Source organism: Theobroma umbraticum, unplaced genomic scaffold, assembly GCF_002168275.2.
Source record: "Theobroma umbraticum cultivar Fairchild unplaced genomic scaffold, ASM216827v3 scaffold_67.0, whole genome shotgun sequence".
NCBI classification, from domain to species: Eukaryota; Viridiplantae; Streptophyta; class Magnoliopsida; order Malvales; family Malvaceae; genus Theobroma; species Theobroma umbraticum.
In genome coordinates, this window is record NW_018397262.1 from 2,787,575 (window position 1) to 2,805,123 (window position 17,549).

The 17,549-nt window shown below is 31.7% G+C and overlaps 1 protein-coding gene and 1 long non-coding RNA gene across 3 annotated transcripts; one reads left to right on the top strand and one right to left on the bottom strand.

Moving 5' to 3' along the window:
• Positions 1–2,440: 2,440 nt before the first annotated feature.
• Positions 2,441–4,027, top strand: LOC110419506 (uncharacterized). The gene is made up of 2 exons (XR_002445475.2): positions 2,441–2,691; positions 3,694–4,027. It is a non-coding gene; the product is annotated as an uncharacterized LOC110419506 (long non-coding RNA).
• An 877-nt stretch (positions 4,028–4,904) lies between these two features.
• LOC110419301 (Pentatricopeptide repeat (PPR) superfamily protein) lies at positions 4,905–7,669 on the bottom strand. Of its 2 annotated transcripts, XM_089784077.1 has the most exons (2): positions 7,538–7,667; positions 4,905–6,975 (listed from the first exon to the last, which is right to left on the bottom strand). In XM_089784077.1, exon 2 carries the CDS (start codon positions 6,917–6,919, stop codon positions 5,666–5,668), a length of 1,254 nt encoding a protein of 417 aa, XP_089640203.1. In that variant the 5' UTR covers positions 6,920–6,975; positions 7,538–7,667; the 3' UTR covers positions 4,905–5,665. The 2 variants fall into 2 exon arrangements, with proteins under 2 accessions (XP_089640203.1, XP_021287969.1); XM_021432294.2 differs by having other exon boundaries at positions 4,905–7,669.
• Positions 7,670–17,549: the final 9,880 nt, after the last annotated feature.

The window sequence follows — 17,549 nt, forward strand, 5'->3', positions numbered from 1 at the left end:
CACATCGCCATGTCAACAAAAATGTGCCATGTCACATCAATCTATTTAACGGCTAAATTGGATGTCGTTAGGGAGAAGTACTAACGTGGAGCAATTTCTAAAATCAAGAGACTGAATTGCTTCAAATTAGAGTAAAAAGGTTAAATTGAACAAAACAAATGAGCACAAAGACCTTCTAAGTATTTTGATTATTAAAAAATTGTGACATTTAATCAATTTATATACGATTGAAAATTTTAATTACTATTCATATTTCACTTTACAAAACTAAGGAGCATTTCAATTTTGTATTTAAATGTTCAAGCTATAGTCAAGTTATAACTATTCAATGGTTAGCTATATTTAAGCTTTCTTCTTTAATCATAAATTTTATCTTTTCTTCAATCTTAGAAATCTTCACCATTATTTGCACCACACATCTTTCAAAGGAAGCAAATAAGTAAAAATCTTACGATATAATATATAAAAAAGTTCCTAAATTATTCAAAAAAAATTAAATATATTTTTATATTTTTATTGCATTCAATCAAGCTATTATATTTTTATTTTGAGTCAAATAAACTCATATATTTTTAATTTAAGTCAAATAAATCTTTATAACTAATAATTGATTTGTGTCTATTTGGTTTGACTCTTTTTTTAGCTTATATATCTTTTAAAACAAAAGCCAGGCTATATGATTTTGAGAAACAATTTTTTTTTTTTAAAAAAAAGAGCTTTTGGGAAAAGTTACAGAGAAGAACTTACTTTTTCTTCTTTTAAAGACACGTTAACTTTTAAGGAAATTTTTTTTTATTCTAAAAATATTCTTATCTATTAAAAATAATCCTAACATTACTTTCTTAAAGAAAAAAACCCTTTCTCTTAATCGATGTCCCTTTTTGGTAATTTTAGCTAAAATTAGAGTTTATATAAATTGTTTTGCCAATCAACTTATCTATAAAAAAGAGCTTATAAAAGTAAATTTGTTAAACAATTTTAGCTTAATTTTAAGGGCTATTATTTTTCATAAAAGCTTCATAATATCATTTAAGTTAAAAAAAACCAAGTCAAACAAGTTCTTAGTCAAAATGTCATTTGTCATTTTATGCTATGTGACACTAATGTGATATGTTAATGTATCATAATTCATGATACTGTGGTATTTTAATATATCATAATTAATGATAATATAACATGCTAATTTGACATGATAACATGACCATGTGACATTTTTCACTTTTCACATTAACGCTATGTCTGTGTCATATCGATATACAATGATAACTACCATTTTGACTAATGACAATTAATCAATTGTTAATCATAAGGACTTATTTGATTCAAAATAAAAATACAAAATGCTTAATTGAACGTAAAAAAAAAATAAAAGTTTATTTAAATTTTCTTTTACAGTTTAAAGATTTATTTGAATATTATGCCAAAATTTTTTGAAAGATTATACATAAACTCGAAAACATTTTGAGATTACAAAATATATGATTCTATTTTTATCGAGATTGGTTATGTTATTACTGATGTTACATACTAATTATTTGTTCATTTTAAATTATTTATAATCAACGACATATCTAGACATTTATTTTTAGAGTGATCAAACTAATGTTGTGATTTTTAATCAACTCTATTAACATCTCATATTATTGTATTCAATGATTTAAGTTTAAAATTAAAATATATACATAAATAAAAAATTAATTTATTAAAAATAATATAAAAATATCTTAAAAAATTACAATGAAGGCTTTGAGGCCATAAATCTTGAAGCCTTCGAATATTTTACTTGGTGAATTTAAATTATGAACATGAAAAATTAGTCAGGGAGTATTAATTACTTTAGTATATTAAAATTTTAAAAAAAAGACATAAAAGATATAGTAGAACATAGATTCTATTAAAAAATGAAAAATAAGGAAGCCACAAAATTAATTTGAGTATTTATCATTTAATTTTAGTTATAAGAATAATATATGTTAAATCTGCATGATTTTTTTCTTAATATAGTAATGAAAAACTTATTAATTTTAAAATTTTAATTTAAAAATCATTTATGATGAGCAAATCAAATTAAAGAGTTGTGATTTTAGCAATAGTATATAGAATTCATTTTTGTTGTACAGTATTAATAGACGAGAGTAATAAAAATAATGAATATATATAAAACAATAAATTTAAATTTTGGGGGGCTTAACAAATTTATTTATAGAAAAAATAAAATTTTTTGAGAAAATAATATATGTATAGAAAAATTTTCAAATTTTTCAAGGGGCCATAGCTCCTTGGTCCCTGTAACATTGATTATGATATTACTTTTTAAATTTTTTAGTTATATTTTTATAATAATATTTTAAAATAAAAAAATCGCAAAATTATCAATTGCAAAAATATCAAGGTATTTAAATTATTCTAATTTAAAGTCTTTAAGAAAATTGTGGTTGGATTTTCAAACTCTTTGTATAACAAAAAACGAAGATATTGCAAAAAAATAAAAAAAAAGGAGACGAGGGAAATAACCAAATTACCCTGCGGCACGTGAACCCAAAATGGGACACGAATTAGGGTTTCCAGAGGGTGGGCCTTTAAATAACGAACGAAGCCCTTGCTTTGAATTCCCAAGGTAATCTCGTCTACTTCCTAGAGGCATCGTCGGCCAATTGTAAACGAAGGAGCTAATCCAAGATGAGGGCCAAGGTAATTTCCTCTTTCTCTGAGATTCATCTCGCGGTACTAAGCTTTTCGTTACTTTTTGTGTGATTTGTGTATCCAGATTATTTGCATTTGGAAATTAATTTGTTTTCCCCTCCTTTGATTTTGGTTGTTTAATTTCTAGTATTTAATCTATAGTATATTTTAGGGTTTTATAATCGCTTTTATAATCTGCTTGTTAGATGAGAGAACATGGCAAAACGATTACTTATTTGCTATTTTTAAGTGTAATGAGTATCAGAACTTGGAACCTTTGATTATCAATAAATAGGTTAACCTAATTTCTAAAATTTCTAGTTAGTAAAAATTAGGAAAGCTAGTGAGAGAAGCCTTCAGCAAAGGCGATTTGGCTGACTTTATCCAAATTGACGTTAGAGGGTAATTATTGGAAATGTTGCTGATGATAAGGGTTAACTATTTGAAATGTTGCTGATATTGTCGTTGTCAATATAGATGCTGTTCTTGGGTTTTAGTTTGCATAGGTGCTATTAAATGTAATGGGGAAGATTAATTTGTTACGTGGTGGGAACTGTACTCTTTTGTGGCGGTTAACATGAGGCAATCTCTGTTAGAAATTACTCGTAAAATTCTTCCTTCATAAGTTTTTAATTAGTAATTCTGTTGGGGCGATTGGAAGAAAGACCTTGTTCACTTAATCAACCAGGGTTGGTTAGTTTGACTCGATGTATGCATCTTGATTATACGTATTTATCATTAGTAAACTCAAAGCACTGGTCATTTTCTGTAAGTTTTGTCTCATTTATTGGAGTGGAATTGTGGCTTAAATTGAGGGAGTGGAAATAGTCTTTTACCCAAAGGAATTTTATTGTCACATTGATATCTTTTGAAAAAAAAAAATTGAAATTTTACATTTTAGAATAAATTGTTATATGGGCCATTTGGATCAAATGTTAACTATCTTATTTGTCTAAACTTGATCATATCTTTTTATTAGGATTACTTTGCTTATGTTCTTATGCATTTCAGTGGAAGAAGAAGCGCATGAGGAGGCTGAAGAGGAAGCGCCGAAAGATGAGGCAGAGATCCAAGTAGGTGCATGGACACAGAAAAGATGGGCTTTACCCTGATATCTCCTTGTCTTTGCCATCATCATCCAGCATATGTTGTATGAAGTTGTGAAGGTTGGAGGATGTTTTTTCGGGCACTCTTATCTGTTCTGTCTTCTAATTTTAGGTTATGTATTAAGAGTATTTGAGATGTTGTCTAGTACTACAAAATATTATGTTGGGCTTTTATGTTTTGAGCTGTGTAGACTGTGTTATCCTTAAAATGCTTTCAAAAAGTGAAATTGAAAACTTAATGGTGTTTGTCTATTCTTAGATAATTGGTTGTGTTACTATAGTCTTATGTGTGAGATAGATTGTTCCCCAATATTGTCAAGCATTCAGGATAAAATTTAACATAATGCAAACTGTTTTTGTCTGTGTTTTGAGGTTCTAAAATTTGAGACCACAATTCGCAATTGGCTTGAGGTTGGTGGGTTATAACACGACAAAGATGTTAAGGCTTATGTACAGAAGTTTGTTTCCAACTTATGTTCTTAAGGAAATGAAGAAAAGAAATGGGCTTGCCCAGTGTCTTAAGGTTTTTTCTGAAAATGAAGGTTTAAAGGTCTGTTTAAATCCCTAGGCTTGATGGGTTAAGAGTTCTATATCACAATGGTTGTGATTGGTTCTTCCAAATTCCCTTGCATTGCTTACAAAGTTGAAAGACTGTCAAATCTCCCTTGTCTAGCCTCACTGAGATTTTATGTTACTGCTTGCTAGTATTTAAGTCTCAGTCTTCCAATTTCAACAAGAGTATGGTTAGTCATTCATTTGTTATTGGGTTGTATTTGTCAACAAGCAAGAACTGTTTAATAGAGTTCAGTCGGAATTGGTAATGTTTTGCCGCATGACTGATCTTTCTTTTTATCTTATTTTCTTGTCTCCCCATGAAAAGTCGTAAAATTAAGATATTGGAGAGCAATCTTTGTCCCAATTTTTATTTTGTTGTCAAAAACAAAATAGTTAATAAACGGTATGCAAAGTTAGGTTGGAATTCTGTACCCGGTGCAACCAAAATGGGAAAATAATACCAGTCTCTCCCCGGGAAAAGAAAAGAGGGGTTTAAATTTGAAGCCATAGTAGCAGTTTCAAGCTTTGGTACAATGGTTGATAGTTTGTTGAACTCCTAGGTCTTAACAAAGAAATCTCATGACTTTCCATTGGGGCTAATCTTGAATGCTCTCTCTCTATAGGGTGTGATCTATCCTGCCCAAGCTTGATAGATTTGAACAGCCAATAGATATTGGGAAAAGAAGCTGTTCCATAATCTGGAAACACAATTTCTCTTCTTTTGGGGAAAAGAAAAATTGAAACCATATTTGCATCTCTAAGTTCAGCAAATAATAATTATAAAACATCTTCAAGAAGAGCTCAAATCTAATGGAAGAGTAGACCTCTTCAGTTCACATCCAACAGGGCATTAGGAGGAAAAAGCTGATCCATCTAAGAATTTTTACACACTGATTTATGAATTTGAGAAAGCATCATGATGACTAAGAGGACAGCAAGTGTCAAATGAGTCTTCCATTAGATGTCTGTTGAGAAGGGGATTTGTTAATCATTTCATATCAACCAAAATCAACTTCGACATACCAAACAAAAGCTCTACAAAATAAACAGGATTTACAGCAAAACATTAACCAGCTCAAGCAGATAAAGAAGTACCATAAAGTCGAGTCATTCTGCTTGAACTTGATACCTCTTCTCACCACCTTCAAAATTTTGGATACAGTGCCAAACGATCTCAAGCTACTTTTTCTTTTTTTCAGAACAAAATTCATGTTTCGACACTGTCAAATATCTGAACAGTAAGAATCAATTTTGCACAAAGCAACAGAATGATAATCTTTCATTTTTTCCATTTTCCTGTCCATATTTTGGCAAACTAAGAATCAAATGTTATCTATAGCAGAAAGGTTGTACTGCATAACAAGTCTCTCTACAGCATGTTGACTCACAACTTCTCTAACATGCAACTCCTTCAATACTTCTGCTGCCAGCTCTATTTTTCCTTCATGAGCAATCCCTTCCACAAGAATAGTATAAGTTGTCTCATTCGGCATATAACCTTTCTCTATTATCATCTCGAAAACCTTCAAAGACAGATCGGTTCTGTGGGATTTGCAGAATCCTAATATAAGTGCATTGAAATTGTCAACATCAGGCCTATAATTGCTTTCTTCCATTACTATGACAATTTCCAGCGCCTCTTGCAGCATTCCCTCCAAGCACAACCCTCTTATTAATGACGAATAGGTGTAAGAGTCCGGATTGAACCCAGACTTTGTCATTTCATATAAAAGCTGAAAGGCTGGATATGTGTTTCCTTTTCTGCATAAGCTAGAAATCACACTCTTGTAGAAATCATGCGGAGGGGAACTTTGTTTGCTCCCCAAGCTTTGAATTATGGAGAATGCCTCTTGCACCATTCCCTGCTCACAGAGCACAGCAATAGCATTATACGTTCCTTCATTAGGTTTACAACGTGTATAGCTCATCTGGTCTAGACACTTAACCACAAGATCCACTTTCTTCTCCCGGCAAAGACGAGCAATTATCGGGTTATAGCTTGTAGCAGTGGCCTTAAAACGTCCCCTAATCATTTCATCCAAAACATCCAAAGCGTGTTCAGTCCTTCCATGAAGGGCAAGAGAACCAATCAATATATTGTAAGTAACTACAGAAGGAGAACGATCCTCACCATCCATCTCCGCCAAAAGCTCATTTGCTTCTTTCCACCGTCCCTCATAGCACAAATTCCTTAGCAAAATGTTATAACTCACAACATTTGGATCAAATCCTTTAGCAGGCAAATCCCTGAAGAACCTAATTGCCTCATCAGTCCTCCCTTCCTTGCACAACCCAGTCAACAAAACATTGTAACTAACCAAGTTAGGCTTCCCACCTTTGGCAATAATCTCATCCAAAAGCTTCATTGCCTCATTTACTCCTTTTTCCTTATAAGCAGCCTCAAGCAAGAAAGAGTAAGTGAACGCATTGGGAACCAGTCCCCTTTGTATTAACTTATCCAACAGCTGCAAGCTTTGATTCAAGTTTCCATGCATACAAAGCCCTCTAACTAGAGAATTATACGTAACAGTATTAGTTGGGTAACCATGAGCCTCCATTTTTTCCACTAACTGCATTGCATGTCCAACATTCCCTCTCTTGCACAAGTGATTCACCAAGAAAGTATAAGAAGCTGCATCAGGTATGATACCAGAATTAACCATCATCTCCATCACTCTAATTGACTTTTTCATCTTATTAGCCTTGCACAAATCATACAACAGCTGTGTAGCTTGAGCTACATCAGGTTTCTGTCCTTTCCCAACCATATATTCCATATGAAAAAAAGCCTCATTAAGCCTAAGTTCCCTACTTTTAGTGTCATTCTTCCCCGTCTTCCAATTTGGTAAAGTAAAAACAGAGTCTTTAGGAGAAATTGTGATCTGGGTAGTTGCTAAAACTCTGGTAAAACCCTTGTTGAGTGAAAAAGAATGAAGGTTTGGGATTTGGTAAAAGAAACCACGTGTTTTCCTCGTTGTTTCAGGTGACGGGTTTGTCATAGGAGACATGGAGTTGAGTAAAGTTGCCATGACCAACAAATAAATATATAGAACTGTTAAAGAAGCCTAATTCAGTCCCTTAATGGTTGATCAGTGAAAAAGAAGAAAAAGAAAGTGATCATTCTAATATCTAGCAAATATTATCATTTAGACAAGAACAAGAGAGAAAAGAGAGGGAAAGAAGGATGAACATACATATTATTTGGTTGAGTGACCTTTGGATTGACGGCTTTTCTTCAAGGAAGAGAGCTTTGTTGTAATTTTTTTTTTTCCTTTGGTTGGAGGAGAGGGGGCATTCAGCTCATCCCTGCCCACTGCCATCCACAACTCTTTCCCTCGTTATCCAACTGGTAAAAACCGACACGCATCTTACGCGCTGCTTACCACTATGCGGGCCACGCGCTGACTCCCGAGTGATAGTATTTTGCCTATTTGGATTTAAGGAAGGACAGTAGGCAAAACCTGGGCTTGTGACTTGTCCGAAATTGTGTCACATAAAACTACTCGAATATAAAAAAAATAAATAAATCCGTAGCAAATTAAGCAGCCCATCCCCCGGTAAGGTACCATGTTTAGGTTTTTTATTGTTACAATGTTTGAAAAAAAATTTAAACTATTTAAAAAAATTAAAAAAATCATTATTCTTTTTAAGTAGATCATTGTAAATTTATTTTGAATCAGATAAATTTTTATGATTTTTTTTTATATTTGAGAAAAAAAATTCGAACTTTAGAGGAAGATTATGCACTAGTTAATACATCACTTATTATTTTAACCCACATAACGATGATGATAAAGGTGAAACATAACGCATGACCATATCAACATACTACATTAACATGTTATGCTATTATCATTATAATTTGTTAATATATAATGTCAATACTATGTGATATATAATAATAAATAATATTTTTTTTAAAATATAATGATAAGTAACATTTTAATTAATATTAGTTGATTATAAAAGTTTATCTGATTTCATATAAAATTATAAAAATTTGATTGAATGTAATAAAAATAAAATTTTAGTTAAATTTTTATGATTTTTTTTATATTTGAGAAAAAAGATTCAAACTTTAGAGGAAGATTATGTCAAGACATTGCTTATTATTTTAATTCACATGACGATGATGATAAGGGTCAAACATAACACATGACCATATTAACATACCACATTAAAATATTATGTCATTATCATTATAATTTGTTAACATGTCATATCAGTATAATGTGATATGTAATACCAAGTAATATTTTTTTAAAATATAATAATAAATAATATTTTAATTAATATTACTTTCAAAATTACCTTGATCATCCTGTACGAAAATCAACCCAATAAGTCCCTTCCACTAATAGGGAGACCACCAACTAGAGAAGGCCCAAAAATTGCATACTAATCAATAATAAACAGTTGTTCTTCTCAAACTAAGCATCAATAAACAATTATTAATTCATATTTTCAGGCGAAAGTAGGGGCTAATTCACCACGTTTCAACTCCAATTCAAGCTCTCAGGTTGTTTGCTGCTTCCAAAGTGAAGGTGGTGGTTGCTGTGTTTGGCGTCGGAGAAAATTGACAGAGAAGGATGAGATGTTGCAGTACAAATTGCAGCCCACCCCTTTCCTGGAAAAGCATGTTAAGAGGATATGGAATGAGGAAAACTTTTGACAATGAAGATCGAGAGACTGTTACTATCTGACGACAACAGGTTTGACTTTGTGAATGGTATAGCAGTTGAGGTTAAAGAATATGTCGAGAGCAATCGAGATGAATATGGAGGTATGTATTTCCCGACGCAATGCGTGGGCAACACATTATATATTCTAAAAGAGAATAATTTCTTTTTTTATCTAATGAGTATTATCTATATTTTAAATAGGTAAAATATCTTAATATTTTTAAATTTTAATCATAATTTTACACGATTTTATTAATTTTCAAAATGTAAAATAAGCTCAAAAAGAATATATTTTCTTAAATGCACAAGTTTAATCGATAGTCAGTTTTTAATATTTTTATTAAGTTGATAAGGTAGCAATATTTTTAAAGTAATTTTTTCCTTCATTAATTTTAAAAATAATAATTCCTAATTTTAAAAATTAGGCATAATATACAAAAAAGCTCATAAACTATTTAAGAAAATAAACTTTTATATTTTTATTTTAAGTCAAATAAATTTTTATACTTTTTATTTTGAGTCAAATAAATCTTTATTATTAATTATTGATTTAATTAAAATGTTATTTGTTATTTTATATCTCGTGACATTAACGTGACAATTTAAAATATTATAATTGATTATAATATGACATGTTGGCATATCATAATTAATGATGACATATTATGTTAATTTGGTATAATAACTAAATCATGTGACATTTTTTATCCTACACATTAATACCATATCAGTGTCATATGGATATAACATGATACATGGTATTTTTATTAGTAGAAATTAGTGAATCATTAGTTATAAGAGCTTATTTAATTCAAAATAAAAGTACGAGGGCTTGATCGAACGAAATAAAAGAATAAGAGTTTACTTGAATATTCTTAAATAGTTTAACGACTTATTTGAGCATTATGTCAAAAAATTATCAGTATATATATTATAATTTTTTATTTTAAATTTTTTCTCTTTTTTGTAAAAAAAATTCTCTCAACCTAATCACTTTGTGATGAACGACGTTCCGCAAAAGGTCTAATCTGTTGCTCCTGGGGGAACATTGAAGCTCCCAAGGGAGCATTGATCTGGTGCTCCCTTCCCTTGCGGATGGGAAGCCTCAAAAGGGAGTGTTGAGGCCCTTTAAAGGAGCATCGATTTGAGGGGAGCACCAAATTGATGCTCCCCTCCCTTGAGGTGCATTAGATTTGGTGCTCCCTTTCCTTTGGAGCATTAAAGGAACGTGATTTATTCAAATTTGGCACTCCATGGCCAAATTTGACCATGGAGTGGCTGACCATAACGTAGTTAACTAGTGCAGAGATTAAAAAAAAAGTGGAGAGATTTTAAAAAAAAAAGGTATTTTAAACATTTTATGTTTATCCCTTAATGTCGTTTATACACTTGAGACAAATTATTTATGTCAAAAATTAATAAACTCATATGAAATTATGATTAAAGCTTGAGGTGTTAGGGTATTGAAAAATTATCTTCTATCTTGTAGAAAAGTTCTTTACAATAGCATCAATAGAGTTCACGGGAAAAAAATTTTAAATGGTAAAAGATGAAGATATGTTGAAGAAGCAACCATTTACCATTTAACTCTATTATCTCAAGTGGTTTTGGAATTTAATTTATTAGTATATTTTACTTTACTGTTGTTATAGTTTGACTTTTTGAGAATTTTTCCATTGATTTTCTTTATTATTAGCTTGTTACATTCTAGAGCTATAGTTGTTTTAATTATTCATGAAACGGTGTATATCACATTACCTCTAAGTTAGCCTTTGCATTTTATCTCTCCTTATTCTCGATTACTCTCTTGTTCATTCTTCTTCTGTTTTTTTTTTTTTTGAGTTCTTAAAAGTTTTTTCAGATTTTATCATCATCCCTAAATGTTAATCTTTCTTACATTTTATACGTTACCAATAGTTCCTAATTTTGAGAAACCCTTTGCTTACCTATCAATTGCCTCATCTTCTTTCTCTTTTCTTGCCCAACCACTTTTTTCTTTTTCTCCCATGCCCTCCTTCAAAATGCATCACCCCATCATTGATATACACTACAAGGAGTTTAATTAATCAGCCTTTGCAGAGAGCTCAATTGATTCAATTGAGGCTGGCTTTTTTGTTGAAAATGTACAACTTTACCACTTGTAAATGGTTGGTAGTTCAATTGATCATTCTATTTCTGATTTGCTTGAGCTGCTCAACATGTAGAGAACTTTTGCTCAAACATTAATAAATTTTATCAAAAAAATAAAAAAAAATACACATGAATGTCTTCTATTTTAGTTTGATATACTAAATACATGGTAAACAAACATGTGGAACTTTTTATAGTTTATAAAATATAATAATATTTTTCATATTAATTTTTTGAATTATTTATGTCACGCCCCCAAACTTAGGGCACAACAGACACCGTGCACATGCAAGATATAATCCTGTTCATGCCTTAATCAAAAATTCTTTGAACACTTTTCCCTTTCCTCTGTCTTTTTTCTTTTGACTATCTTTCTCTTAAGCTTGACGATATGAAATTGAGTTAACTTATACTAATTTTTATTGATTGCTTTTCTTTTAAATATATTAAGATAAAACTGATTACTTTTCTTTTTAAAATATAATAAAATTAATTGGCTGCTTTCTTTTAAACGCACTAAGGTAAAATTGACTAATTTTCTTTTAAATATGATAATGTAATCTGATACCAACTAAAATATATCTACTCTATTTTCAAAAAAGTCCTTTCTTCTCTTCTCTTTTTATCAATAACCATAAGGCTATATCTGTAATTATCAAATAAAGTGATATATATATATATATATATGTATATATTTGTGAGGGCTATTACATCTTCCCTTCCTTAAAAGGAGTTTAATCCTTTAAACTCTTACCTTGGTCCTCAAAATGGTAAAGATACTTCTCGTTGATATTCTCTTCTAAATCCTAAGTCGCTTATCGTTCATGTGATTACTCCACTACACTTTAACATAACAAATAGTCCGCTTTCTCAAAACTTGCTTCTTCCTATCCATAATACGTATAGGATGCTCATCATAAGACAAATCTTCTCTAAGTCTTAAAGTAGCTAACTCTACCACATGACTAAAATCTGGAACATATTTCCTCAACAAGGAAACATGAAACACATTATGCACTCCTAATAGAGCAGGTGAAAGCGCTAGTCTATAAGCCATATCACCATGTCTGAAATCTCAAAAAAAAACCCACATAACGAGGACTAAGTTTTTCTCAAATCCCAAATTGTGTTACTCCTTTAGTAGGGGAAACTTGCAGTAACACATGATTTCCAACCTCAAATTCTAACTTCCTTCTTCCATTGTCTGCATAACTTTTCTGTCTACTTTGAGTCGTATAAAGATGTTCTCTAATTAACTGAACATTCTCAACTGCTTGCTGAATAAGATCGGGATCTAATAACTGTCTTTCACCCACATCATCCCAACAAAGAGGTGACTTGCACTTCCTGCCATACAAAGCTTCGAATGGAGCCATTTGGACACTAGACTAATAGTTATTATTATAAGCAAATTTCGGCTATGACAAGTGTCGATCTTAAAAACCTTCAAAATCTAGGACACAAGCTTTCAACATGTTCTCAAGAATTTGATTAGTTCTCTAGGACTGACTATCTGTTTGGGGATGAAAAGCAGTGCTGAAATTAAGTCTGGTACTTAAAGCTTTATGCAGACTTTCCCAAAATTTTACCACAAATCGAGAATCTCGATCAGATACAATGGACACTGGTACCCTATGTAATCTCACAGTCTGTTCCATATATAACTTCGCTAACTTTTCCAATGACATTCCTATACGAATAGCCAAGAAGTGAGTAGACTTTGTTAATCTATCAACAATCACCTAAATGCCATCATTACTTTTCGAGGTTCTTGGTAAACCAGATATAAAGTCCATAGTAATTCGTTCTCATTTCCATTCTAGAATAGAGACGAATTGCAACAATCCTACTAATCTCTAATGTTCAACCTTGACTTGCTGACATGTTAAACATTAAGCTACAAACTGTGCAATCTCTCTCTTCATATTGCTCCACCAAAAAGTGTTCTTCAAATCTCTATATATCTTGGTACCACTAGGATGGATTGTATAATTACTATAATGAGCTTTCTCTAAAATTTTTCTTTTCAATTCCGCATCATCGAGAACACAAATTCTATCACCAAACCTCAAAGAGCCATTATCATGAATCCTAAAGTTTGGTTTTAAACTAGATTCAGCCTTAAGTTCAATGTGCTGAAGTTGAAGATTATCTGCTTAGGCTATCTTAATCCTATGAATTAAAGTTGGTTGTACTCGTATGTTAGCTAGTAATGCTCAAGAACCATGCATATGTACACCAATATCCATCCTCTGCAAATCCTCTAAAATCTGTTTTTGGGAAGAAATCAATATAGCCATGTTCTCAAAAGTTTTTCCACTTAAAGCATCAGTAACTCTATTCACTTTACTTGAGTGATAATTGATGGTTAAGTCATAATCCTTCAACAATTCTAACCATCTTCTCTGTCACATATTCAACTCATTCTGCATGAAAAGATACTTCAAACTTTTATGACTTATAAAGACCTCATAAGACTCACTATACAAATAATGTTGCTAAATCTTTAAGTTGAAAACCACTGTTGCCAACTCCAAATCATAAGTAGGATAATTCTCTTCATAAGGTTTCAACTGCTTAGAAGCATAAGCAATCACCTTATCACCCTACATAAGAACACACTTAAGTCTTTTTTTGAAAGCATCACTATAAATAACAAATCCCTTACCACTAATAGGTATGGTAAATATAAGAACGGATACTAATATTTTCTTTAATTCCTTAAAGCTCTTTTCATAGTCATTTTTCCACTCAAAATGAATCCCTTTCCATATCAATATGGTCAAAGGCAAGGCAATACGAGAAAAATCCTCCATAAATTACCTATAGTACCCTGCTAAACTCAAAAAATTACGAATCTCACAAACATTATTCAGTTTCTTCCAATTCACCATTGCTTCAACTTTTTTTTTGAATCCATCGAAATCCCATACTTTAACACCAAATGCCTAAGGAAGGCAACACTAGAAAAGCCAAAATTCACATTTCTTCAATTTGGCAAAAAACTGCTCTTGCCTCAAAGTCTCCAAAACAAGCCTTAAATGTTCTTCATGATTTGCTAAGCTAGGGGAATACACCAAAATATCATTAATAAAAACAACTACAAACTTATCTAAATAAGGTTTAAAAACCCAATTCATTAAGTCCATAAAAGCAGCTGGAGTATTTGTCAACTTAAAAGGCATAACAAGGAACTCATAATACCCATGTCGAGTATGAAAAGCAATTTTGAGGACATCCTCAATTCTTACCTTCAACTTGTGGTAACTAGACCGAAGATCGATTTTAGAGAACACTTGAGCCCCATTTAATTGATCAAATAAATCATCTATCTGAGGTAAAGGATACCTAATCTTCATGGTTACCTTATTTAACTCTCGATAATCAGTGCACAACCTCATACTCTCATCTTTTTTCTTCACAAATAACACTAGCACTCCCCAAGGAGATGCACTAGGTCTAATGAAGCCTCAATCAAAAAGTTCTTACAATTCTCTTTCAATTATTTCAATTCTGTAGGAGCCATTCTATGAGGAGCTTTAGAAATATGGCCAGTTCCTGGAACCAAATCAATAAAGAAGTCAATCTCACTATCAAGACGTAAACCAAGTAGATATTCAAGAAAAATGTCAAGAAATTTCCTCGCAATAGGAATCTTTTCAATCCTCAACTCCTTCATTCTATTATCTGTAATAGTTGCCAAAAATCCTTTGCAACCACTAGTAAGCAATAGCTTAGCTTTCAAAATAGAGATGACTCGCAAAGGAGTGTAAGTACTACTACCATGAAAAGAAAAAGGTGTTTCCCCAAGAATCTCAAAGTCCACTTTTTTCTCTTGATAGTCAACTTTAGCAAAATTTGTAACTAACCAATCAATCCCTAAAATTACATCAAAATCTTACATTTCTAAAACATGTAGATCCACAAACAATTCTTTATCCTCAATCCTTATCACACACATCTTACATATTTGATATGAGATAATTTCACCTCTAATTGGAGTGTCTAGACATAGTTCATAATCCAAAAACATGCAAAGTAAGGTAGACTTTTGAACAAATGTACCAGATACAAAAGAATGAGATACACCAGTATCAAACAATACATAAGCAAAAGTTAAGGCAATTGGCAATGTACCTGATATAACGGTATTGGATGCCTCTACATTTGACTAAATGATAGCGTAAGCAAGGCCCTAGGTGCGAGGTCTTCCCACTTTTTGATGTCTAGTAAAAGGTGTGGGTCTACTGAACAACATGAGTACATTGAGTCCTTAACACTATCCGTTCAAAGGTACGAGAGTTTTATGGCTTCTGCACTGATTGGGACTTTCGGGAAATCAAAAGAAAATCAACAATATGATGGCTCTAATGGTCACATCTAAAGCAAGCACTAGTAACATGTCTACATTCTGAAGATTAATGTCCCCAACCACAAAACGAACACGTAAGCCTCTGTTGAGACATCCTGCCATGGTAAGATTGAGTTGCGCTAGGAGGAAGTCTATTGTTGAAAGTAACAAAATTTGGAAGGACTACAAAAGCTCTCTTACCTTGAAAGTTTGAATCTTTGCCTCTCTTTTTTTAAAAATCCTTCCTTGCCTCCTAGGTCTCTCTCCATACAAATCTAAAGATTTCGCCCCACCAACCACTTCATTGTAGCTAATCAAATGAAATGGAGCTAAGCCTATATGGATGTGAGCATTCAAACTATTTTTGAACCTCCTAACCCTAGTTTCATCGTTAAAAACTAAAATAGTGGCAAACTTGGACAACCGATCAAACTCAACCTTATAGTCATTCACTGTCATACTACCTTGCACCAAATTAAGGAACTCCCTCTCTAATTGTAACAGCTTACTCTGAGGAAAATACTTGGCATAAAAGATAGTGTGGAAATTCCCTCAATTGAAGAACTCAAGGTCATTTTCATGAGTGCACATTACTCCTTTCCACCAATTAGGTGTACTTACTTGAAATAGATATACTGCAAATCTAACCTTGTCCTGATCTTTGGAACACATGACATCATAAGCTTTCTCCATCTCCTCAATCCATAATTCTGCATCATCATGGTTTGTGGAACCCTTGAAAAGAGGAGTGGTAGTTTTCTTAAACTCACCCAAGGCTTTTCACTTTGTAAAATTATCAACTTGTTATACCGGTTGCAGATGTTGTCGTTGCTCTCTAACCAAATCAACTACTTCTTGAATCAAGTTCAGTACTTTTTCATCATTTCCAAGCACAACACCCTATGTCCCATTGATCAGGTTGGTAGGAGGTTGGTTAATTCCAATAGCCATTTGAGCATCTGATGTGTCAACATTGTCTTGATTTTACTTTGGAGGATTTTGGAGTCTCTCAAGGCAAGAACCATTGGCACCAACAACTCTTACACTAATTGCAAGTTTGGCATTATTAGGCTCACGATCTCGATGAGAAGGAATAATGGTTATTCACAACAAGGGCAATTACTATTAATCTTTTTTTTTTACTCTAACATAAAACACTCGTATAAGTATATATAAAATATTAATTGAAAGTAAACGTCTCAATTTATTTTTTTTCTTACCCATTTCTCGGATCTTGCTTAAACGTCAAAAACTACACAATTATGTCTAACTTAGGCTTTGATACCACTAAATCTGTCATGCCCCCAAACTCAAGGCACAACAGACACCACATCCTTGCAAGATATAACCCTATTCATACCTTAATCAAAACTTTCTTAAACACTTTTCCCTTTTCTTTGTTTTTTTTTTCTTCTCTTTTTTCTTACTATCTTTTTTTAAAGCTTGACGATAAGAAATTGAGTTACTTCTACTAATTTTTTTTATTTGCTTTTCATTTAAACGTGTTGAGATAAAACTAATTACTTTTCTTTTTAAAACATAATAAGATTAACTGACTACTTTTTTTTAAATTATGTTAAGATAAAACTGACTAATTTTCTTTTTACGATAAGGTAAAGCTGATTAATTTTTTTTAAACGTCATGATGAAATCTGACACTAACTAAAATATATCAATTTTATTTTTAAAAAGGTCTTTTTTTCTTTTCTTTTTTTATTAATAACCCTAAGATTATATTTGCAATTATCAAATAAAATGATATATTTATTTTTTTTATGGGTATTACAATTTATAAACAAATATTAGTATTTATTAAATTAAATAAACTGTATATAAGAAACTAGTATTTGTTTTTTCGAGAAATGGGAATGATTATTATTACTAAACAACGAACAATGGCCCAACCAAACGTGCCCAATGTATCACGTGACATGCACGTGCATGAATCAGTCCGATCCTTCCCGCAATTTTCCAGAAGCACTTAAAACCGCCCTCCCCGCTTGCTGCTAAAATCGTTTCTTAAACCCAGAAAAATTGCGAAAG